Below are 27,102 nucleotides of genomic sequence, written 5' to 3' on the forward strand. Positions count from 1 at the left end.
CGAGGGTTCAGGCTGGGCTAGGGGAAACCCGCCCCCCCCCCATGCACAAATTTTGTGCCCTGGGCCTCTAGTCTTTAATATGAACTAAGGGGGATAAAGATCTATAGGCAGCAAACTAGTGATCTGATAATCTTTGTGTTGCAATAAATTAGCACAGAGCTTTTTAAAAAAAGTCAGTTACTTTGAGAATATTTTAGAAAGTTGTTTGACAAATCTTTAATATCAGATGGTCCTGGTGGTGCAATGGCATTTTGCTGTTTACTAAACATTAGCCCTCAGTATCTTTTCATGGCAGTAAAAATGCATCAAGAATCTAATTTTAATGTGGCTATGCCATGATTTATTTAATCTCTATTTGTTGTTTCCACTTGGCATGTATGCATTTAAATTTCTGGAAATGGAAATGCAGAATCAAAAGATACATGCATTTTTAAGAATTTTGGTGCACATTGTTAAATTATCCCCCTGAAATTATTCATAGGAATGTTTGAAAATATTGTTTCTCCATAATTTTGAAGACCTGGGATTATCCTTCTTTGAAATCTTTGCCAATAATAAGGACATTAATAGGGACAACCTATCTCTGCTTATCATCAGACCCTACCATAGACTATTTGATTTAGTCAGTCTACCTCAGAGCTCCAGAATTTTTTTCTTTTAGAGCCGAGATCTTCTACTCCATAAGAATAGAAAGAACATCTTACTAGGAGTTGAAAGATAGGGGTTCAAGTCCTAGTTTTGCCACTCACTCTATGGTCATGGCATGCTATTTAACATCCTTGAATCCTGGTTTTTAAATAGCACAAGATGGTTTTAAAGACTGTGAGCAAATGAATGTGTAATGGGCTATTATGTTATCACATCGTTTTTGTGGTCTTTGAGCCTGGGATTGAACCAAGTATAAACTGACATTGTTATCACTGTTATAGTACCATAGAGTTGGACCATAAAGACTTAAGTGCATAATGAACTTCTCTTGGGGGCCAGGGGCCCCATTTTGTTTGCAGCATATGGTTCTCAGGATGCAGACCAGGATCTCTCTTTATTCTGTTCTCAAGGGCCCATTTAAAGATCAGGATGTGCTCAGGTTTGAAGGCAGTGGTTTGCCTCTTGTATTTGATAGTTAATATATATGACCGGCTATTGGCCAGCTACTCTTAAAGAGATCAATCTCACTAGTCTAGTTCAGTAATTTTCAACTGGTGTGCCGTAAGAATTTTTAAAACATGCAATACCTGACTACTAGTATTTAGTTAGGAGCACTGACCTCTTTTCCCTTAGATTGTCAAGTAAAAAAATGACAACTGCCAACACAACAATAACTATCTGGTGTGAATAAATCAAAATTATACCTATGAGCCACAGAATTTTGGTAATTATTTTATGTGTGGCATGAGATGAAAAATGTTGAAAATCGCTGGTTTAGTGGATTTATGTGCTAGATAGAAATAGGAAGCAAGAAAGGTCAGCCCATCTATAAAAGACATACTTTGTTGTTGAAAACATTTTTTTCCCCTAATTCCAGCTCACATACTTGTGATACACATCTACAATTTATAAAGAACAAAAGAATTAATAAACTGGTGTACTTAACAGAAAGCACACCTTGTTGCTCTTTAGAGATTTTTTAAGAAACAACAACTGTACATGCTTGAAAAACCATTTAAATTATTTAACTAAGATTATGATGTTAAGAGACATATTTTAGTAACAGCACATAATTTTAATAAGTTTTGTTATAAAAATACCATGTTTGTGTGACATTACATTTCATACAGCAAAGGTATGGAAAGAAGGATTCAGGAAGATCAAAGTGTGTGAAACACACTGGACTCTGTGCCTAACAGATGTAGCTATTAAAAATAACACGTGCGTTAGCCTCATATTTAATGTGCCCCATCAAGGCTTGGTTTGAAGCAAGTCAGCTTTTTTGACAAATACGCCTTCTACTTTTCTTAGAATGGTACCTATTATCTAATGGTGCATCTCAGAACATTGGAAGAAACTCAAGGTAAGTGTTGTGGAGCAAGGGAAATTTAGAGGGGAAACAGAGGGAACTAGAAAAAGCCTTTATCCAGGGAGCTTGATAATGAACATTTACCGCTACTGAACTTCTAGCTGGAGAGATGCTCTAGAATTTTAATGTGACTTGCAGGCAGGGTGTGGCTTTTGATCAGGAGCTGACATTAATGATCAGGGTCAGCTGTGGTTAAAGCTTGTTTTTTCCATCATAAGAGGATCATCAGGGGAAAAAGTCAGCATATTTCAATACTGTAAACTGTTTTGGGCTGGTTCAGCCATTTGGCAGCCCTATAAACGGAGTAGGGTTTCATTGAAAGAATGAGAACTGAGAAATATATGTTCTTCGCCTTCCAGCTGAGGTGCTTGCTGTTCCAATGTAGAACTAGCTTCTGAGTGCTAATTTTAAGAATTGGATCTTGTTACTTTTTTCCTGAAAACATTATAAATATCATAAATAAATATTCTAAAATATGAGAAAAATTTGGCATATAGATATACTTTTTGGTGTGAGCTACATGTAATAATTACATAGAAAAAACAAAAGGAAAAAAAGCCACTTATCAGCTCCATATTGGTAATTGGTACCATCAGTATAAAGTGAGGATGGGTTCAAAGTGATTTTTAAGATCACTCTCAGTTCTAACGTTCTGCTATATTATTAGTTCTTTTTAATACCTAAGTCTTATATTTTTTATTCAGATGTTTAATGAGATAGAGTGGTATTTCTGTCAGGATGCTGGTAGGGAGCAGTGACATTCTTTGAAAAGTTTAACTGAGAAGAGTTTTATGAAGGCACTCTTTAAAGAGGCATGGCCAGGGTAAGGGAACCAAGATAGGATGGTGAGGCACCTGGAGCCTATTAAGAGCAACATGTTATTGTCTCTAGACCTCAAGGTCTTAAATGGAAATAAGCCCCGGGCCACTGAAGCGGGTACCTGAGGGAGGTAGACACCACCACTGTCAGATCTGGGGTGTGGTGGGTAGAGAAAATACCTATCCTCTCTCTTCTCCAATCCTCTGACATGGAGGATGCTGTGGGAAGATTTTATGGAACAGGCTAAGAAGTGGAATATGTCACTTAGGCTCACCTCCTATTTGGCTAGTGTCTGGACATACCTAATTGTAGAGGATGGTGGGAAATGTAGTTCTTCTGTGTGCCTAGAAAGAAGCGGACATTATCAGCATTAGTGATTACCAGCAGAAGGATCAAGAATGACTCCCAATTTTCTGACCAGAGCACCTGGTGGATTGTTGGGCTTTCTTCTCTTCTGTTGTTAACTTTATCCATAATAACTGCTAGCTTTTCCTCTCATTTCTACTTTTTTTTCCCCCACAGGCTCTTTCTTGGTTATAATCAGCATATACAGTTCTTACAAAACTCTCCCATTTCACCTTCCCCAAATTTCTCTTTTCATTTACCCTGCTTTATTTTATTTTCTTCATAATACTTATCACTATTTGAAAGCATATTTAATTGTTTCCTGTCCTTGTTGGTATTTTAAGCTTTAAAAGGCAGTGGCTTTTCCATATTCCATACTATATATATATTTGTTCTTAGAACAGTGAATGACCCACAGTAGGTTCTCAAAATTTCTGTTTAGAGGAAGTATCACAGGATTCCATGAGCCATCTTAACCATTGTACCATTATTGTTTCTTCCTATTTTTATATATGCCTACTGGGTGTTCTCTCTATTGCATCACTTCTGTTTCTCTCCTTACAGCTTTTCCTTTGCTCTCTCTAGTTTGATTTATATTTTGCCTTACAGATTTTTGAGTTAGCCTAATGAAAGAGGTTTCACTGGTGGAACCAGAAGCCATCCTAAAGTCTTAGCAGTCCATGTTCCATTTTTAACTTCCTTTATATATTGTCAGGTTTCCGTCTAATGGTTGCTATTTATTTGTTGCTGATGCCTTCTAAGTTCCTTTACTATTGTCCCCATTCAATTTCTGTTACAATCTCTTGCCTCATCTCAGGACTTAACTTCTGTTCAGGCCAGTTTGTTCTCTTGAGATCTTGTAACAATTTTGGAAGTTTTTTCTCTATCACCAGTCCTCCTCTCTTTTAGCTACATAACTTTAACTAGACAGTCAGAAATAATAGGTAAGGATCAAGTATTTACTAGGTGTTCTTTTTCTTCCTTAACTCTAACTTTACTCTTTCAGTTTTCCATTGTTGTATAGCAAACCACCTGAACTTAGGGTGTAAAACAACAGCTACTGTATTATATTCATGGATTTTGTGTAGCTGGAATTCAGAGAGGGCAAGCGTCTTTGCTCCAGAATGTCTGGGTTCTCATCTGGGAATGTTCAAAATGCTGGGATTGATTTGAGTGGCTGAGTGTTGGGAGCTGGCTTCATTATTGACATGTCTGGTGGCTGGGCCGAGTGATTCGAAGGCTTGGACTATTACCAGAGTTGTCTACACATGGCCTCTTCATGTGGCTTGGGCTGTGACAGCTGGATCTGGGAGGAAGCATCTGGAGACAGAGTGTTCCATGAGACTGAGGCAGAAGCTTCGAGGCTTCTTCCTAACTAGTCTCAGAAATCATGCAGTGACACCTCTATAGCATTCTTTTGATTACAAACAAGTCACAAAAGCTGGCCTGGGTTCAAGGAGAGGGAGGTTCAGTTCTACCTCTGGATGGGGCAATAGCAAGGCCATACTGAGAAAAGCATTATGGGATGGAAGATTATATTGTGGGCCTTTACTGGAAAATACAATCTGCTACATTGATGTATATATCATTGATGGGGTTTTCTCTGTTTACCTCAATGAGGTTGAAATGCCCTGAGGCCTTGTTACTCAAAGTGTCATCCAGGGACAAGAAGCATCAATATCACCTCAAGATTTATTAGAAATATAGGATCTCAGACCACTGAGTCAGAATCTGCATTGGTAAGATCTCCAGATATTCATTTACACTTTAAAGTTTGAGAAATTCTCCCCTAGGGGACATGGACCATGATGTGAGCTTGCTGAGGGAATAGTTGAACTGATCTGGATTAAATTCCTATTTACAAGCAGAATTTCTATACTTTAAATTATGTGTCACATACTATTTTGACTCTATTATGTTTACTGCAAGCTTGCTTATCTTTTTAGGAATAGTATATTTATCTTCAATATGTATCTTCATATTGTATTATAATGCACAATTCTAGCTTTAATAATTAGTCCTTAAGCTCCTTGACTAAAGAAGGTTTGGGATAATGATGTACTTTGGTATGTATTATAATGCTATTTTGAATAATTTGTAAGATCAAAAAGTTAGTTTTGTTTGGATTTTATATTCCCCTTAAACTATTTTTTGATTGTTGGATTTTATAAACCTTTTTATCTTCCGTGACAGCTGTTAATAGATAATCTATTTTCTTCTGAATGAAAGAATATGATTTTTAATTTGTTCCTTATGACTTAATTTAAGATACCCTGACTCATTCTGCAAACTTTTAAAAACCTGAGAAATGTATACATACATAGAGTTGAATTCATAGGTTCCATTTACTCATGTTTTCTTTAAATAGTCATCTTTTTAAAATTTGTTTTGGAGTAAGGGAATAAATATCCAAAAAGTCATTTTGATTGGCACATTACTTTTTAGGCAGTTTTTCTCAAATTATAATTTCCAGACTACTACTATTTGCAGCATCTGAAATGCTTGTTAAAATTGCAGATTTCTGATCCCCATCCCAGTCTTTTTGAATCAGGCTCTCTGGAGTTGAAACACGGAAAAGTCTCTGAGGTTGGGACCTAATTTCTTTGGCACACTAAAGTTTGCAACTTACTTTATGTTAGTCTATGATCATATCTCAAGTTATTTATCATGGGAATAAGTGGGTCTTGGGATACTGGCAGGGAACAATAGCTTGTCAAATTCATACTTTTCCTGGGAACTCTAACATTGAAAGATAATTTAATTGGAAGTCACTTTAGAGATTATCTAGTAAATTTTTTGTAATTTTACAGATTATGAAACCGAGCCCCCAAAAGCTTAAATGACTTTTCAAAAGTCATATTAATTAGTAGCAAAGCTATGACCAGAACCCAAATCTTGTGTCAACCAAGCTAGGTTTCTCCTTTTTTGCTAAGATGAGGTAGGTTCACCTTATCTGTAAGTGTGACAATTAGGTATGTTAATGAAAAGATCATAAAAGAAATCCCAGGGATTTATTCATAAGGCATCTATTGCTCTGCTTGAATTGGCCCTGTTAGTAAAGTGAATGTTTGCAGCATTTGATCTTATTAAGGCTTTAGTGATCTGATTTAAGTTTCTTCTCAGAAGTTTTCTTCTGTGTCCTCATAAACCTTCTCATGGTTCAGGAAAAATTACTAGATAAAATGACTTACCATGAAAAGCCATATATTGATCAGTTATATAATGCACAGAATTTACAAAATAAAAATGAACTAGTTTTGCAGGATAAGCAAAACTAAGCCTTTTATGAAAATATGAGAGGATTTATTTTATTTATTTGTGTTTTTTCCTAGATTCTCACAGAGTAAACAGTATATGATTATAATATTGAGAGAGGTCCTCAATGACAGTCATATTGTTATTACAGTAATGAGCTTTCTTGGGTCTCTTTTTGTGTAATCTCTTTCATCATAGGCCGATAGGTTAACACTTTGTACAGTTGAATTAAAAGAAAAGTCCTATTAGGGGCCTTAATAATGGAGGCCTGGCTTAATGGAGGCAGGGATTGGTAATGGAGATTAGGGAAAATTAGTGGAACTAAACTGGATGCATAGGAAATCCTTCAGTCTTTAGGAAATCCTCCTAGAATTTTATATTCTTTGCAATGTAGATTTTGTAAGAATCAGGCAGCAGAGTTTTGGAGATTATGTTCTCTAATTAAGGAACTGAATTGGTGATGTCCAGTGTAACTAATTCATTTGCTTTAGCAATTAATTGAATTGTGAGTCAAGATGGCATAATCCCCCCTTTTTCTTCCCTTCCCCTCTCCTCCCTTCCCTTCCCCTCCCCTCCCTCCCTCCCTCCCTTGTTTTTTTCCTTCCTTCCTTTCTTCCTTCTTTCTGGAGGGCTCATTCATTCCCTTCATAAAGTAGATTCTGCAAACATACCTTTAGTATTATCAATTTCCAGGGAATTGTTACATGCTGTTGAGACTCAGAAGTCATCCAGAGGATCATTGTTGAATGAAATGACAGCCAAACCCAATATAAATCTGGAGTTTATCAGATTTATATTTTGGTTTAGCTGACATCCTTCTCAGCATCTCTTAATTTCCAAGCATTAGCACAATTCACATAAAAGTTATGATAACATGTTGACAGTGAAAAGTACTATAGAAATATTGATAAAATACTGACTGTCCAAAAGGAGTAAAAATTTTTCCTGCCTTTGAAATAATTGAAGGCTTTTATGGAAATCTATTGCAAGGCTTGGGGTATATTGATTTTAGAGAGAGAAAAAGGGAGAGGGAGAGAGATAGAAACATCAATGAGAGAGAAACATCCATTGGCTGCCTCCTGCACACCCACTACCAGAGATGGAGCCTGCAACCCAGGCATGTGCCCTAACAGGGAATCAGATCTGTGACCTCTTAGGTGCATGGGACAATGCTCAACCAACTGACACACACTGACTGGCTTAGCTACTTTTTAATCTTCATGAATTTTATCCAAAATGTCTTTCATAGAATTATGCTTCTTTAATATAAATAGAGTCTTTTGTTAACAAATACAGATTGGAATCTGTATTCCTCTATTTTCCAGCCTTCTGAACTGTTTTTGCATTCCCTAACCACTGTGCTGTAGAGATATCATTGCAATACCCCTGAAGTTCAGGAAAGATTTGGAAATCATCTTCATGTAATAATATCTGTCTATTCTAAAGGTAAAATGGAACCAGGCAATGTGTTCAATTGGCACCTTGGTACAATAAATGTTGGAGAAAGCAACACAGTGAAATGGTGATTCTCAAAACGTGTTTTCATGGAACTTTAGTGAGCTAAGATATAGTTGTTGTACCACTAAAGTATAATGAGAGTTTTCAATATTACATATACATTTATTCTCACATGCATTAATGTAAGATTTTGTCAGTGTCCTCCCAGACATTTACTAAGTTTAATTAAAGTAGTTTAAAACTGAAACGACATTTAAAACTTATTACTGCTTTTCTATGTTATGTTGAAATTGCAACCAATTTAGCATAACATAATGAATATGTAGTTAACATCAGTTTGTTATTTATTACGTTATTTGGCACATTTTTCCTGGCATTAAAAAAAAATAAGCTACCTCGCTCTGCTCTCATGCCTTAATAGATTTGAGAATCACTGCAGTAAAATAATTTTGGGTGTCACAATTATAAATGGAATGTCTCCAAAGCATACATTTTTTAGAATATCTGGCACAGAATTTTCAAGAAAATCTTAGTAATTCTTGTTGGAACTCCTTTTAAAATGACTTTCTACAGATTTTCATTTTAAACCAAGTCAAACACAGCTTAGTCTTTTCTTAGTGACTGATGTTTATTATTACCATCCTATAAAGGCTGGAATTTTTTATTTGTTGCAGGGCTTTACCGTTTATAAGGGCACTCATAGACATGATCTCATCTGAAACTCCCTGTTCCCCATACTGCTCACTTTCCTCTTCCACTTACCTCTGACGAAGATTCGGAAACCCTCTAACCTGGTTTATAGCATTGGGTGTCAAATATGGCTTGAAGACCCCTCTTAGAGAGTAGGGAGTGTGGCCTTTGTGATCGCTGTTTCCATGCTCAGAGGCTGTTTGGCTTCATTCTGGATTCTTGGCAGTGTTTGGGTTGAGTGATGGAGCTGGAAGAGTTGACCAGACGAGAGGGGAATTATGCAGCTGGATTTCTGGCATAGATCATTGTTTTCTAAAATCCCCTCTGAAATGCTGTCTGAGGGCCTGTGTGAAGACTTAACTAAAAGATAAGTTTAATATATGCTTAATGCTCTATTAAACATAAATATTCTACAAATTTGTGTTAAATTTTGGAAAATAATTTGAGGAATATAGTAAATTTTCCATTTGGTTCCTGGAATGAGATAATGGTCAATGTATCATAAAGGGAAATTAATGAAATGTTTTCTTAAATTATTTATATGTCTTTTCTTAAATTACACACACACACACGTTTATTTATTAATTTCAGAGAGGAAGGGAGAGGGAGATAGAGGTAGAAACATCACTGATGAGAGAGAATCATTGATTGGCTGCCTCCTGCACGCCCCCTACTGGAGATCGAGCCTGAAACATGGGCATAAGAGTGAAGGGGAAGCTAATTCATTGTGGAGGGGGGGTAGTACTGTGGGATTAGGGCCCATGTAGTTGGTGCAGAAAGAGCAAGGTATAAAACATTGAAAGCCTGAAAGATCGATAAGGCCAGGCCATGTAGGGCTTTGTAGGCCACAGTCAGGAGTTCAGATTTTATCACTTTCCTACATAGTAGGTTGAGGTAATATAAGTTCTCCATACCCTTGTTTCCCAGAACTGCCCTGCAGTTCTCTGAGTGAATAGGATACTCATAGTCCTCAAGCATGTCTTGGGCTTTTGCACTTCATATCCTTTGCTCAAGCCTGAGCTGTCTCACTTCTAATGCCTTCTGTCACACCACCGGCATGACAATCCTCCCACCTTTTCAAGACCACCACAAGTCCCTAAAAATTCTTTATCCCCTCACTATATGATTCATTCATGTAATTTTTCATAAAAAAAGTATTGAAAATATACTTTGTGCCAGCCATTGTGCTGGTGGTTAAGGAGACAAAGATGAATTAAGATAGACAAGTCTGCCTCCAGAACTGACAGTGCCTTGGGAGACAGAACAATAAATTTGGCATTCAGGTAAAACAACCTGGAATTTGTGTTGAGAAGAAAGAACACACTGTTCCTGAGTCAGAACTATTGGCTAAGATGAGCCCTAATTTATTTGGGGTCACCTAGTCTATGTGGGAAGAGAGTAAGAAAATCACTTTTAGGGAAGTAAGCTGAGACCTGGAGAGGGAAAAAAATAGCTAAGGGAAATGTGGCATGGTGAGAGAAGGGAGTTCTAGACAGAATCAACAGACTTTCCAAATCCTGAAGCTATAAAGAGCTTGACAACATCTAAGGAAAACCTAAACTGAACAAAGGCCCCTAATTCTGGGGCAATAGTGAGGTGAGAAAGGAGTGTGGCTTTTGTGATAGCTCCTTTCATACTTAGAGGCTATTTGGCTTAATTCTGGAGCCTTAGCAGTTGAGTGCTTGAGGTTGTTTTTGGCAGGACTAGTTGATGCAGGCCTTGAAAGCTATGGTAGGGAGTGTGGTTTTAAGAGATATGTGCAATGAGAAGCAATTGAAGCATTTTAGACAAAAGAGTGACATGATTTTATTTGAGGTTGAGACTGCCATCTGTTCATCAAAATCCAGTTGTCTTTTCTCCCTGGGCACACAGCCAGATTCCATTTCCTGCCCCTCTTGGCTGTTAGCTGTGCATTCAACCCATGGAAGTAAGTAGTAGTGGTGAATACTGGACTAAGGCTAGCTCATGACACCCTCCCATGTGGGCTTCCTTCTGCTGTTTCCCCTTCTGACTGGGCAACCCTGGGAGCCGTATAGAAATGGCAGAGCACCATCAGCCTGGACACCTGCATGTCTGTGTGGAACCAAACCTCCTGTCTGCTCATACAACTGTCCTGAACTTTCATGTGAGCGAGAAAGAAGTGCCTGATTTTTGAGCTGTTCATTCATGCTTAGTCCATTTGTTACCACATTCTAGTTTATCTAAAACTAATATGATGTTTTGAAAGAATAGTTTTGGCTGCTGTGCTTTGTGAAAATGTGAAACAGTGTGAACAATAGCAACGGCCAAAGTGAAGTCCCATTGTGATGGAGACTAGGGAGATTTCAGTTAAAACAGATTTTAGGTAATTTTGGATGTAAAATCAACAGCTCCTATTGATAGTAAGATTTGAGTGTAAAAAACATTCACTTAATTTGATTCTCAACTGCCATATCACTCACTTTCTGGACTTTCCATAGAATATCTCATTGAATACCTTTAGGCATATATTTTATTTATTTGACTAGAATGCCCTTAGTTGGAGAGCAAATAAACCATGTCTTTGAGAATTTTTTATTTATCATGGTGTGTAGTACAGTTCTTTTTAAAATTAAGTTTTAAAAAATTAATATAATTATAAATACAAGGATAGGCTCTCAGATTTTCTGTATAGAATTATTGGAGGTCACATGACCCAGCTCTTGCCTTGCCCATGATATTACCTCAATCTGGCTTAAATTTTAATTGCCTTCTAAGGGAGAGGTTTAGCTGTGTTAAATTTCGTTCTACCTATGGTCTAGAGGGGAAAGTAACACCATGGAGCTTGGGATTTGGATATTTGCAATAGAAGGTATGGAGAAATGTCAAAGGCATGTAGGCTAATCCTCACTACCCTCCCCATCACTTTCAAGTGTCCCCAGTAGCCATTGCTTTTTGCTCAGAGTTGCTGAATGCTTCAGTGACCACTGTTTCCATCCAGAGTTAGGCATTTATCTGGGTCCCATAGGGGCTATCCGATAGGGGCTTAATCACAAGGAACAACAACAGCCTGTAATTATTGGAATCGAGAGTCTAGGTCAGTGGTCGGCAAACCGCGGTTTGCAAGCCGCATGTGGCTTGCAAGCCGCAGTTTGCCGACCACTGATCTTGGAGAATCATTATGATCTACGGGAGTCTCAAGATAGGAGGTAGTTTCTGTAATCCAAATGAGCAATGATGAGGTCTGTAACTAAGAAAGTGGCAGTCCAGTAGTTTTTGATGGAGTTTTTGGGGTTTTCTATGTACAATATCATGTCATCTGCGAATAAGGACAGTTTTACTTTTTCTTTTCCAATTTGAATGCCTTTTATTTCTTCTTGTCTGATCTCAATGGCTAGTACTTCCAATACTATGTCGAACAAGAGTGGTGAGAGTGGGCATCCCTGTCTTGTTCCTGTTCTTAGGGGAAATGGTTTTAGTTTTTGCCCATTGAATATGATGTTGGCTGTGGGTTTGTCATATATGGCTTTTATTATGTTGAGGTATGATCCTTCTATTCCCATTTTGCTGAGAGTTTTTATCAAGAAACGGTGTTGGATTTTGTCAAATGCTTTTTCTGCATCAATGGATATGATTATGTGGTTTTTATCCTCTCAGTTAGTTTATGTGGTGTATCACATTTGTTGATTTATGCCATTTGACCCAGTAATACCACTTCTAGGAATATATCCCAAGAAAACAGAAACACCAATCAGAAAGGATATATGCACCCCTGTGTTCATAGCAGCACAATTTACAATAGCTAAGATTTGGAAACAGCCTAAATACCCATCAGCAGATGAGTGGATTAGAAAACTGTGGTACATCTACACAATGAAATACTATGGTGCTATAAAAAAGAAGGAATTCTTACAATTTGCAGCAGCATGGATGGAACTGGAGAGCATTATGCTAAGTGAAATAAGCTAGTCAATGAAAGAAAAATACCACATGATCTCACTTATTTATGGATAATAAAGAACATTATAAACTGATGAAAATCAATACAGAGGCAGAGAAACATCAAACAGACTGTCAAACTACAGTGGGAACACTGGGAAGGTTGACGGGGGGAGATAAGAGATCAACCAAAGGACTTGTATGCATGCATATAAGCATAACCAATGGACACAAGACACTGGGGGGGGGGGGGCGGGGGGTGGGGACATGTACTGGGGGGTAGGAGAGGCCAGGGGAAGGTCAATGGGGAAAAAGAAAAGGAGACATATGTACTACTATTTGTAATACTTTAAACAATAACATAAAATAAAAATAAAATGAAAAAAAAAAAAGAAAGGAAGTGGCAGTGGAAATAGAAGATCCATGCATACATATCTCTGAGCCTATTTTGTTTTGTTCATTAGATTCCACATATAAGTGAGATCATGTGATATTTGTCTTTCTCTAGCTGGCTTATTTCACTTAGCATAATAGTCCTCAGGTCAATTTTCTTTTTAGTTACAGCCAGAATTTCTTTAAGATCGTAAAGACTAAGTGTGGTGAAAGGACTCTGGTGATGTTTTTTGTAAGATATTGCCCCATAGGTTCAAGGGCTGTTTATGTGTGCACAGCATCTAGGTGGGTGTAGAATTAGCATCTGGAGACACTATAGTTGTTGAGACTTCCCTGTGAGGCTTAGCATGTATGTAGTTGGTGGTAGAAGTCCAAATGGAAAGGAACCAGGGTACAGATTTGATTACAGTAGAAAAGCTACAGTCAGAGCTGTATTTACTGAGAACAAATGCTATTTGGTAAGGTGTACCTACCTTTCATTTCTTTGTTGCTTGATACCAGAGTTGTAGAGACATTTGACCAACATGAATTAGAAAGGATGAGAAATTCTCCTCCCCCATCAAGTTCCATAAAGGCCAGTGACCTGTGAAAATATAGAATAAATTAAGGGCCTGAGAAGAAAAATATGACTAACTTTTCGATCTGATATATTTTTTTGAAATAATTACTATTTCCACATTAACATGTTATTTTTTCAACATTGTTTTCAAATAAATATACTGAAATTTAAATTAATATACATATTAATATGTGACCTTTAAAGTAGATAAATATAACTATTTGACTGTAATGTAGACTTGATACTTAAGAACAAATTTCAAACCAAACCATCATTTCTCTTCTGCTATAATACTGAATATAGTCCTGGGGTTTTCTAAATAAGCGTTCATTTTCTAAAGAAGATGAAACAGAAAGAGACACTAAAAAAAGAGGTGGAAAGAATTAAATGTAAGAATAATCTTTTCAGTGTGAAAGGATGAAACTTGAGAAGGAAAGCAATATATAAAATCATGATGTTAGACTAAGATAGAACAAATGTGAGTTAGTTTTTCAAGTTAATAAAAATAGAAACTTGGAGTTTTCAATGAAGTGTAAAAAGTCTAATTAAAGGCAGAAATAAGTTTATGTACTGAGTGCACTATGGGATTTATTCCTCTCATAGCATAGAAGTATGGAAGTGAGTTGTAAATGAGTTTAAAAAAAGGGCAACAGGCATGTACAGAAGGTCCATACTGAGTTGTTACAGGAAACTAGAAATGTTTCAGGGCTTTACTTGCTCCATAAGATTTCTTTTAGAGATAAAATACCAAGCAGAATATATAAATGCACTTCTTTTGCAGTTTGATGAAATGTCTACATTGTATGATTTTCTTATTCTTACCGTATTTAAAGTTCTTATTCTATCTTAAATGAATTTTTTAGTCCTGGCATACATGAATTTATACCTCATATGAATTACTGATATCTCATAATACCTTAAACAATTTTAAATTTATAGCCAAAAGTGGAAATAAGAAGTATTAGTTTTCACAAATTAAATTCTTACAATTTAGAAAAGGTACTCATGAGGTAATTTATTTAAGAAATTAATACATTTTATACTTTCTCTAGGCTGGAATGATAAAAAGTCATGATGATGAGTATTTCATTGAACCCTTGGAAAGAGGTAAGCAGATGGAGGAAGAAAAGGGAAGGATTCATGTTGTCTACAAGCGATCAGCAGTAGAACGGGCTCCCATAGACATGTCCAAAGACTTCTACTACAGAGGTAGGTGTCTCTGACAAGGCTTAATATTAATTGTAATGTTAAATGATGAAAACAATTCTCTAATCATTAAGAGAATGTGATTGTTATGTGCTCTTGTATATGTGGAGACAGGCAAAAGTAGGTTTATGGTTGTTTGTATGAAAATAAAACAATAAGTAATACAAGAATAAACCCTTGTGTTTTGCCTGCTCACAACTCTAAACCTCCTTTTGCCTACCCTTGTATTTATAAAACACGAAATATGGCTTTCTTTTTCTGAAACGAATATAGTGTTCTGGCCATTGTGGCGCAGTTGGTTGCGCATCATCCCGTGCACCTAAAGGTTGCCGGCTCGATTCCTGGTCAGGGCACATGCCCAGGTTGTGGGCTCCATCCCTGGTAGGGGGCATGTAGGAGGCAGCTGGTGGATGTTTCCCTCTGACATTGATGTTTTTTTCTCTCATCTTCTCCCTTCCTCTCTCTAAAAATCAATAAAAATAAAAATGCATATAGGAATGTATGTTATAGGCATTGTTTTATTCCAGTGCATTTTTGTATCCCCAATATGTTTATTTATTATTTCTTTTAAAAGTTTCACATTAAAACTGTAATTTTTCTAGCTTATATTAAAATTTGAAAATATTTGTGTTTTCTAGAAGTATCTAAATTATGCTTTATTAATATCACTTAAATCATTTATAATAGTTTTATTGACATGTCAAAGAGTTATATTTTGTTTTAAGAGTAGTGTGATTGGTATATTTGAAAATAAGTATGCTATTTGACTTGAAGGTCTGTTTTCTAAAACTTGTTACATGTGGAGGAGACACTGAGTTGAATGCTTTTGTTGAATTTTACTTCAAAATAGTCTGGAGCACTAAAATCAAAGTAAATTATGGCACAAGAAGATAATTCTATTTTTGTTTGTTTTAATGAAATCTGAAAGTAACTTGGCATTAAAGAGATATTCTTGGGTATAAAATTGGGTATAAAATTTTCCTGTATGGGGAAGAAAGGAAAATTGGGAATCTGTGTTTTAAACCAAATCTCAAAAAGTCTATATTTATTTTTGCCAGGCCAACTTTCTGAATTAAAGGTAATGGAAATTTCCCCTAATGAGATTTCAAGGATATAAATAATCTTAATTGAGCAATTATCTATCTTCTTTATTGAGTTGTTACCTGGTTACCTGATTTTCAGATGTCACCAGCTTCCTTTAATATGCTAGTCTCATTGATTCATAAAATTTAAAATAAGTGTAAAATGAATATGACCTGAAATATTTTTGAAAAATTTCTGATTTGAAACAAAAGATTTGCATTAATAGATGTAGTACTGTGACATGTGCGCCTGTGCTAGAGGGTCACTGCCATATAACAGAAAGAGAAGACACCATAATTAGACAGACAGTGAAAGTAGTAGGTCTACAATATCAAGTTGTTCTGTTTACATTAGATTAATACCTTTTTGAGTTCTTCATTTGTAAATAGAGCATTGCATAATTGTAGTAACTATTAGAAATGATATATGCAAATTATTGGATGTAGCCCTCAGTAATAACAGGTGCTTAATCAAGGCTGGATATTGTTTTTGTTATTAATTTATTAGTATTCATTATTTTGTGCAAAAGATTTACATGTTAGGAATTTTGATAAAATTGAATAGTTAATTGTTTTCATGTGAATACATTACTGATAATTCTCATTTATATTTTCATGTTTTAAAAATGCCATTCTAAATCAGAAGACTGGTTATGTCAAAGGATAGATAGTGGGATACTATCTGTAGTTTTGGTTGTTATATATTAATCATATCTAATATTTCTTTTAGATAATAGAAAACTGTTTAATATATTTTCAAAAAAGCATAGCCCAGCCCTAACTGGTTTGGGGTCTGCCTGCAGACTGGAGGGTCCTGGGTTCGATTCTTGTCAAGGGCACATGCCCGGGTTGCAGGCTTGATCCCCAGTAGGGGGTGTGCAGGAGGCAGCTGATCAATGATTCTCTCTCATCATTGATGTTTCTGTCTCTCTCTCCCTCTCCCTTCCTCTCTGAAATCAATAAAAATATATTAATAAAATAAAAAAGCATAGCCCACATGTTGTGGAATCACATTGGAGGACTGGAGACCCGATTAGTCACTATGACTGTCATCCTGTTTGCTCCATCTATCATACCTATAGTTTCACCAAGCTGTATCCTCATTTCAATTCCTGGTATTTCTATAAATATCAGCCCTGGTACTTTTTATTAGTATGCTAACTACAGGGAAAAATATAAGATTATTTTTTCTTAAAATAAGAAAATTGTAAGAAATGATATGTTTAATACTTTTTTTGATGCTAGGTTAGAGAAATTTAGTAGTCATGGCATATTAATATAAAAGAATTGAATGGGATTAAGTTAATTTGAGATATTAATTTTTTAAATTATTTAAAATTTTATAGTATCAAAATCAACATACCCAGATTTTATAACATAGACACTGAGACTGTTTGAGTTTTTCACTCATGAATGGAGACGAGTGCCTTACAGTAGAAGTATTCCACAAGGGAGAGTAATGATATTTTGGAAAGGTTCTCAGTGGTCATGGGTGAAAGAAAAAGAGGTTCCTTTATTAACTCTCAATTTCCTTGAAACTTGAACCAAAATAGAACCATTCGTTTTCTTAGAATGTTCCATGATAAAACCTAGCATGAGCTTAATTTTTATTTTCTTATTTATGAAGTTCTGATTGAACTGAGTTACTGGTGATATCATTTGTCTCCTTAGGAGAATCTTAAATTGTAACCATATATTTTAGAAGTGTAAATCTCTTCCCAAGGCAAAAAGAGATTCAGATTCAGAACTGTAAGTGTACCATACTATAATTTTTAAATTCTTCTTTTAACTTATTGGTCATAGGACTGAGAGCCAAGCTTTTTCGTGGACTAAATACTTTACAGCTAAAAATTAAGAATACATTTTCATACCCCATTTCATCATTTTAAAATGTAAAACGGAACAGATTCTAGGAAGAGAAAGGCATATTGATTTATAAATGAAAACTATAGTATAATATAAAATAGTGCTTTTTCTGGATCAATTCAGGGTGTTATTTTAGGAAACATGAGGTTTTTCCTTAAAAAGTTATATGAAGAGGAAAAATACATAAGATTTACTTAGAAAGAAAAACATTTGAGGGCCCTGGTCTTCATAAATTTCTCTGACACCAAGTCATCAGGAGGGGTTTTGAACTAAGCAAGGCACTTCGGACCCTACAGTTTCATCACTAGGGCCCATGTAATTAAATGTTCTGCATTTTGCTAGTTGTCACAGTAATTGCCTGACTACATGTCTTGCTTTGTCAGCTTGGCAACTCAGAACTGCCTTTGATTTGAGGTCTGTAGATTGATGCAAGCATTCTAAATTAAACCCCATTTTGATCTAAACTAGGTGAGTAGTAATGAGATAGAGAGAAGTCAGATTGGATTGTGATTGAAGTAAAATTGATGTGGTTAATTGTTGGAATATATGTTAGGTTTAGAGAGAAAGAGAGTGATCAAGGACTTCTAATCAGGAAGACTAGAGAATTATCTTTCTGGATTTCACATATTTAAAATGAGAAATAGAAATAAGCTTGATGGGCAATGACAAGTGGAAATGCATTTGGACACATTGTGTGAAGATAAATTAGAGCAATGGGTGAAGTAAAAAATGCATAGTATATTTTCATAATTATGTCCCAGTTCAGTGCATGAATGGCCTTATATACATGTTCTGATAGAGGTGGGTAAAGGTTAGCTTCAGAGTTAGGTGAAAGCTATTGACTTGTGGATGCTTAGAATGTCTCTGCTTGCCTTCTACTCTCTCATTTTCAATTCTGTATCATTGAGAACAGAAGGTGTACAATGCACAGACATGGAAGTCCATGAAAGATGTTTGCTACCTATCACTATAGGAGAGGAGGAAATTATGTCCTCAAAAAAAACAAGAACTAAAAAGAAAACAAAAATTATGCTTCTTCTACATTCAAGAACCCTAAACTATTTCATTTGACTGAATACTAACATCTATTTCTATTCCTTCCTCTAAAAAAGATTTATCTGGGTTTCCAGTAGAAGTCACAACTTTGCACCTATGGAGATAGTATATTGTATGGTACAACTCAACAACAAAAACAACCTGCAACCATTCCCATATATTTCACAGATTCTCTTTCCTTTACTCTCAAGGGAATTTGTATTATTTTTGAAATGTGAAAAAATATGAAGAACTGTTTAAACATACATTGAACTCAGAAAATCACAGATTCAGTGCCCTGCTTTTAGAATTACTCTTTAAAAAATAAGTCCTAAAGCACTTTTAGATTTGGTAGAATAAACATTCTCTTCTGGCCCTAGCTGGTTTGGATAGAGCATAGGCCCTGCAGATTGAAGGGTCTCTGGTTCAATTCTGGCCAACGGCATGAACCTCATTTGCAGGCTCCTTCCAGGCTCAGGCCCTAGTCAGGGCTCATGCAGGAGGCAACCAATCGCTGTGTTTCTCTTATATCAATGTTTCTCTCTGTCTTTCCCTCTCTTCCACTCTCTCTAAAAATCAATGGAAAAATGTCCTCCGTTAAGGATTACAAAAAAAAAATTATCTTCCCTTGCAGACTTGCAGGTATTCATAACACACAGCACTGTCAATTTCTGACAAAAAATACCACCCTTTCCATTTAACAACAAACATGCACTTGGCATACTTATAATAAAGAAACTTGTTTACTTTGTTATGGAGGGAGAGTTGAATTTACTTTATTTTTTGATCCTTGCTTTGGGAGTATGGAAATCACACCCATTTTTGGCATCTTTGGTTTGGACAAAATTATTTTATACTAGAGGCCCAGTGCATGAAATTTGTGCACTCATTGGGGGCGGTTCCTCAACCTGGTCTGCATCCTCTCACAGTCTGGGAACCCTCGGGGGATGTCTGACTGCCACCACCGCTGTGCTCACCAGCCATGAGCCCGGCTTCTGGCTGAGCGGTGCTCCCCCTGTGGGAGTGCACTGACCACCAGGGGGCAGCTCCTGCATTGAGCATCTGCCCCCTGGTGGTCAGTGTGCACTTTAGCGACCAGTCATTCCCCTGTTTGGTCGATTTGCATATTAGCCTTTTATTACATAGGATTTTATGGTCTTTGAATTTTTACTTGTTAACAACATGTCTAGTAAACCATTAAAGGATCATAAAGTTCACCTCCAGCATTTTATTAGTCATCAGTTTAAACTCAGATAAAAAAACAAAACAGAACAAAATATACCCCTGACCATCTCTTAAGAATGTGAACATTATCATTAGTAAGAAAGTTAGCTTTAGGCAGTCTGTTTTATTTTAGGGTGTGGGGGCTATTACTTGTATGACATCATCAGCTTTTCATATTTTTCATTTAATCCCTAGGGCCTTAGGTTTCTTCCTTCAAATTACAAACTATTCATTCACGAGAAGCTTTGTGTTAAAGTAATTTTTGTAATTACTTCCTACTAGTGGGAAACAAGGAATAGTAAGCCTTTATCTCCTAGCTTCCTTTCAGGATTTTCATTTTCCTGCATGAACTCAAGTGCTTGTGAAGCTGGTGTGGTTGTCATGGCGCTGTGAAGGAGTCTTTGTCCCAGGTGGGAAACATGTACAAGTCTGAAATGATTTGGGAGTTGCTCCTGGTTGCTGGGGAATGAAACTATGAAATAAGAACTGGAATAATGGGAAGACTATTCCTTATTTTAGGGGTCCTAGGAGCAGAGTCCTTCCTTGAATCTATAAACATGTCAATAGGTGCTAAAAACCTTTGTAATTGCAATTTCTCATGACCTATGCCCCGATCAAAGAGAAACATTGATAGGCTTTGTAATACACATGCGTGCACGCACATGCATGCACACACACATATCAAAAAAGAGAAATGAAATTGAGCAGATTTTTTAAATTAAATGAAGCATGGAACATAATATGTCTAAATCATTAAGATCTGCTAACTAGCAGCCATTCTTTTAGGTAGATGTTAAATGATAAAAATTTCCCAACTGTGTAGTTTATAGTTTATCATCTGAGGGTCAGCCATTCATTAAGGCTAGTACCATTGGATTCACATGGAAATACTAATTATATTTATTACATTCCTTTTCAGTTAGATTTTCTCTCTTTTATAATCTAGGTATTTATAACAATTATTGATCAAAATGAAGGCAACTGAAGATTGAATTATTACATAAAGTAACCAGGAATCAGGGTGATATTTAGAGCTCACAGATGTGAAACAGAAGAGTAATACTTTTTATTAAAATATCTTACTGGGCTATTCTGTCTCTTCATGAACAGTTTCAAGAAAAGGAATTTGTTTATGAAATACACTTCATATTATTTCCAATAAAGAATTGAAGTGGAAAGGCTAACTATTGAGAATTCAGAGATGCTGAATTACTATTTAGTTTTTGATGTGGCATTAATGGAAAAAGAATTGGAAGGTTTTAGATATATCTGGAAGATTGAAGTGCAGTTGAAAGCAGTTAATTTATCTGAGGGTAGAAAGCTAATGCAGATAATTTAGGCCAGATCTTAATTCTTAAATTAAATGACTGCCTACTCAGAAGTAACTACAGTAGACCCTTGAACAACACAGGGGTTAGGGACACCAACTCCTGTGCAGTCAGAAATCTGGGTGTAACTTTTGATTCCCTACAAAACTTTACTATTAGGCCGCTGTTGACCAGAAGCTTTACTAAAAATATAAACAGTTGATTAGCACATTGGTATTTTACATGTATTATATTCTTTATTCTTACAATAAAGTATGCTACAGAAAAGAAAATAGTATTAAAATCATAAGGAAGATAAAATACATTTACTGTACATGTTTATTGACCTGTGTATGTAAGTAGAACTGTGTAGTTCAAACCTGTGTTGTTCAAGGGTCAACTGTCTACCAGTTGACTCATGAGGGAGCAATTAATACCAAGAAGAAATTTTGTTAGTAATTAAAATGCATTTATTATTTTTAAATATAAAATAGGCTTTTAGTGTTTGGCTTTATTCACGTCAACCATTTTTGCTTAGGAGGGATAGACTCTGTTTTAAGTAAAATATTAAGTACATTTTGACAGTGCTGTTGTCAAGTGTGCCTGCTTTAAACACATGGTCAAACCTATACTTTTTTCATGCACAGCTTATAAACTTCCATGTTAGTGAGTGGGGAGTATTTGTGTAAGGGATCTGAGTGTTTCTGGAGATTCATTATTTCTAACTAATATGGCTGATATTAAAGAAGATAACTTTCTGTAAAGTAGATTTTATTTTTTCTGTTATTGAATATTTTCTTTTCCCTGCTGGCTCATCAGTCTTTAACTTTAAATATAACATTTGTTTATGATGATCAATGTTATTCATTTCTGATTGTCTTCATTTGGTACTTTGCAAAAATTTTTTTCCCCCTGTGGTCCCCCTGCCTGATTGTGGAAGATTCAGGTGTGTTTTTCTTGGTTCTCTCTTTCATTAAAGGATCGTTTTATCCCTGTCTCTGCAAGGCATCTTCCTGGTAGATGAGGTGAGGGCTATTAATATTTTTTAAATATATTTTATTGATTTTTTTACAGAGAGGAAGGGAGAGGGATAGAGAGTCAGAAACATCGATGAGAGAGAAACATTGATCAGCTGCCTCCTGCACACCCCCTACTGGGGATGTGCCTGCAACCAAGGTACATGCCCTTGACCGGAATCGAACCTGGGACCTTTCAGTCCGCAGGCTGACGCTCTATCCACTGAGCCAAACCAGTTAGGGCAAGGGCTATTAATATTGAAGAGAAATGCAGTAATGGAGAAAAATAAGTGTAGCATAAAATAATAGTTTTATTTGCAAATTGTTTGAAATCAGATGATGGGCACTGTGAATTAAAATGCAAGAGCTACACGTAAGTCAAAATAAATGCTCCTTTAATACAAAATTCTGCCAAGTAGCTTAATATTTGGTTTTATTCTTTCTAAATACCAGAAACTTTACTCAGATTTTCATCTTCTCTAAATACCTAAATTTAAAAGTTCTTAATGAAAGTTCTAAACTTGGGACTTTGTGTATGATAAAAAGATTTGTTCTAGGAACATTTGGAGCCATTTCCCTAAATAAGAATATGAAGTTTATTGTAGATAAATAATTATATACAACATATTTTTGTATCTTTTTCTAGTACCTCATGGTGTATCTGGAAAATACACTGAGTGGCCAGATTATTATGATCTCTGAATGCATAATAATCTGGCCACTCAGTGTGTGTGTGGGGGTGTGTGTGCCTATATATATATATATATATATATATATATATATATATATATATATATTAGAGGCCCAGTGCATGAATTCGTGCATGGGTGGGGTTTGGCCAGCCTGGCGAGGGGGAGGGGACATGGGCACTTGGCCGGCCTGCCTGCTGGTCGAACTCCTGGTTGAGGGGACAATTTGCATATTAGCCTTTTATTATATAGGATATACACTGAGTGGCCAGATTATTATGTGTTCAGAGATCATAATAATCTGGCCACTCAGTGTATCTTGGACAGGTCTGAATGAGGTATGAGTTCAGATTTTGTTTGCTTGCTTCTCAACTTTCAGAACTATTGTGGCCACTTATCTTCCCCCCACATTAATGTGTTATTTGTCTTTAGGTGAGATATTAGTTCATAATTTCAGAGCTCTGATTAATAATACCAAACATTCTAAAACTTTGACTATATTCTTGTCGAAGGCCAAAAGACAATCTTTAATTCTGAATGTTTTTTAGCCAATTCCTATGGAAGGTTTTGTTTCTCTCTAGTGTGCTTTATAAATTGCTGTATGTTCTTTAAATGTCAAGAATAATGTCTGTGTGGTACTGAAACTTTGCATTTTACCTTCAGCCTTCTGCCTCAGAATTTTGGCAGGTTTTGTTTTCATGTTTTATCAGTTCTTACCCAATGTGCTAAAAATAAATAAGTAAAATCAATGTCTAATGCCCTTTTAGTGAGAAAAGTGAGTGATAAAAGCAGATTCTCTTTATGTTCCTGCCATGATACCAGTACTAATAAAATGCCACTATACAGAATTCTAATAAGAATAAATTAGGGTATTAAAACAGCTTTTAAATTTCTTCATTTCCAATTTTGGATGACATATATAGATAAAACCAATATAGGAATTTGATGTAAATAAACATTGTCGTTTCTCATTTCATGAGCTTGCGTTTGGTTTTTGAGTCTGGGGGATATGCTAGTGTCCATCACTGCTAGGTATAGTAAATGCACCTCCCTATTTATGTTTAAAGGAGATACAGTTAAGTTAGTCAGGCTAGGTCTGTTGTTTTTGTCTCTTTCAACATTCTTCTCTCGTTTGTGATGACCCAACATTTGAAAAGCCAATAGAAGGATCTGTATGTTTGTTATAGGGTTGCTGTCATCTGAGTTCCTCTGGGTATCTTTCCTTCACCCACCAGTACTCTTTCTCTTAAATTAATGGAAGAAATGTTCTAACCTCCTGTTCTCTCAGACTTACCCACATTAGTAATGAACATTTATGATATACCCTAGTATTATTTTTATAGATCTGAAGCATGGATAAGAGAATCATTATAATAATCACCCAGATTTTTATTTTTTAATAAAAACCTTACTTTCATGGATATTTTATCTTTCCTAGTTATATGGCCCCCATTATATTGCAACTCAGACCTCAACTCAAACCATTTGAATGAACTTCACATTTTGTATTCTAATTAGAAATAAGTAAATGGGAAGCCGAGAATTTACTCTAAGTGGTGGGAATTATGAACATGGACCTTCCTTTTATTAATAGAATGGCTACATTGTAGCACATATTCATTCTTTACAAGTATTTGTGGGGAAAACTAAAGAACAAACAAAAACAGGGGAGGAGAAAGCCCAGCTCTCTTATATCCTGGAATGCATCTTGTTTGTCCATATGTTTTACATGTTAACCAGCACATAGGCTTCTTTGGCTGGCTGAGTAGGTCCCGCCGGGCTGATATTCCTTGTCTGCCTGGCAGCTGCTAGCCCTGCTGGCATTCACTGCAGGTCTCTCTCAACTTGACTGGAGGCTGCTCTCCCAGGTGCCGCAGACCACCCCGAGTTCTGGCTAGGAACCTGGTGTACCCAGCCCATGTGATCCTCCCACAGCTTTGGTTGAGGGATCGTGTTGATCCTGGATTAGCAGCTCCAACAGGCTCCCCAGGAAACTCAGACATTGTGTTCCTACAGCACAGGAACCAAGGGGAGTCATGGCTCTGGCTTCCTCAGCTTTTACTGGACTGATGTGATTACATGCTAGCAGTCCTTGAGGTGTTCTTCCAGACTCCCCAGAATAGTTCAGGAAAAAAAGCTTTGGCCTCGGGGGTCCTCCTTGATCTGTAGTTTTAATTCAATGTCCCTTCTATTCTGAGAAGTGGCCTTGAAGGGTACTGTCTCCTCGTGGCTGCTTATCTCCCTTGTCCCAGAAGCAGTCTAAGGTCAAAAGAGCCAAGTTTGCCTTTTCCTTAATCTAATTAAGTGCTTTTTTTCTTACTCCTCCAGCCTCATCACTTAGACTATGGCTTGAGCTTTCTCTCATAGGAGGAAAAACAAACAATTAAAAAGATCTTTATGTTCCCACCTCCATCCAGGTCTAGTGTTGATATATATTAGATGAGATCTAAGGATTTAGAAAACCCTTTCTCTCTCCAGACAGCCTAACTTATGAATCTGTTTTCTTTAGAAAATCTTACTTGAACTCACTAAGTTGAATATTGAGTCACTTTATATTCTTGTTGCAAGAATCCTAGTGTCCAACAGTCTCTATCCCTTCCCTTCCTCCCCCTCCTTTCAAGGCCTTCCAGTCAGTGCTTGGAGATGATCAACAAGTAGGTCATCTATGCACAAAGGCAGAGAAGAATGAACATGATCTTTCCCAGATATCATCCCCATTGCATAAATTACCATCTTTCTGGGGCCCACCTTGTTGTAACTCCACATTATTGTATTTATAGAAACCATATATATCAAGGGACTGTTGAAATGCCTCTTTTTGGAATTTTTTCCTCCCACATTTTATACGTGTAGTTTCAGATAAGGAATGACAAAAAACAATAGGGTTACAAATGGAATTAATATCAGAAAAAATAAATGTTACCTCCATAACTTAAGCACACATATAATATGATTTGCAATCTGAAATGCGTCACAAATAAAGCTTTGACATCCTGAATCATGAGAACCTTGAAATCTTCAGATTTCCAATGTTTTTGTCTAATTTCTGAGTCTTAGTTTTACTTTACTATTATTTTCTTTTTCTAACTAATATCTGCAAATATAGAATTTCATCTCAAGTTTCACAGAATTTTATTCATGATTAAAAGAGGAAATCAAATTTATTCTCTTTGTGAATATAAAAACCTGATGCTTTATTTATATGATTAAGTGATTTTTATGCAAATCAGAAAATAGTATAGTTATCATGAGCTTATATATGTACCTTTTCAGGATTTTTATAACTTTTGGTCCTTAGATATATAATAATACTGTTGAAAGTTAAAGGTATCATGACCAGTCCTCCTTCAGTACAAATAGCGAGGTCATCTGTTTTAGTCTTTTACAGTTCTTGGCAATAATAAAGGAAAAATTAATAAGGCCAGTCATGAAGGCAGTTTCTTACTTTAGGTACCCAGATCCAGTGACTAAAGCTTAAAGGACAGTTTGAATGTGATATACAGCAGAAAAACTAATGGGAATAGGAAACCATAGTGCTCAGTATTTAGTCCCTTGAGAATACCCTTATATATTCTAGGTATAGGGGCAGAATATGCTTATTTCAGAAAGCATATTTTGATTAGCATAAGAACATGTTGCTTTAAGATGGGATCACACAAATTCATTGTTCAACCCCCTTTCCACACATACTCTAACCCCACCTTAACGGCCATTCCTATAAAAGGTATTTCATAGCCAAAGGAAGATAGTCCAACTGTGTTAAGTTTCTTAGAGTAAGGTTAGCCAAGGCATATCCTATATAAAGACAGACTCAAACATTTGAATCTGACCTCTTGAGCCAGTTTTAAAATTAGATCTTCAACCTGGGTCTTTAGAAGACTAAAGAAATCAAGAATCTAAGCAGTTACTTTTTTTTATGCAAGACTATTTAACATGTTTCCCTCTAACAATCTTTACTATTTCCCATTTTACAGAAAAGGAAACAGAATATTTTTCAGCTAGCTTATAAAAAACAAAAACATTTATCAAAGATGTAATACGTGTCCATAGTTTATGCCTTCAAAAAGTCTGAAGAAATAATAAGAACTTATTAATGATAAGTTTTAGACAAACTCCTAGTATGTTATTGATACAATATACTGTACATTGTTTTTATTTTTATTAGGTCCTCAATATATGCTCTCTCATCAAGGAGTGTGGTATACTTCAATAAAGGTTGGTAAAGAAACATTCAATTAAAACTA

General features: G+C 36.0%; 1 protein-coding gene across 2 annotated transcripts in view; it reads left to right on the plus strand.

Annotated features, from left to right (window-relative positions):
- The window catches only part of ADAMTS3 (ADAM metallopeptidase with thrombospondin type 1 motif 3), a 239,458-nt gene that overhangs the window by 93,625 nt on the left and 118,731 nt on the right, over positions 1–27,102 (plus strand). For both annotated transcript variants that reach the window (XM_080649386.1, XM_080649387.1), the window contains exon 4: positions 14,486–14,642. In XM_080649386.1, the coding sequence (XP_080505512.1) occupies positions 14,486–14,642 (157 nt within the window). The remainder of the gene's footprint in view (positions 1–14,485; positions 14,643–27,102) is intronic.

The sequence above is a fragment of the Plecotus auritus genome, assembly GCF_963455305.1.
Source record: "Plecotus auritus genome assembly, chromosome: 1".
Taxonomy (NCBI): domain Eukaryota; kingdom Metazoa; phylum Chordata; class Mammalia; order Chiroptera; family Vespertilionidae; genus Plecotus; species Plecotus auritus.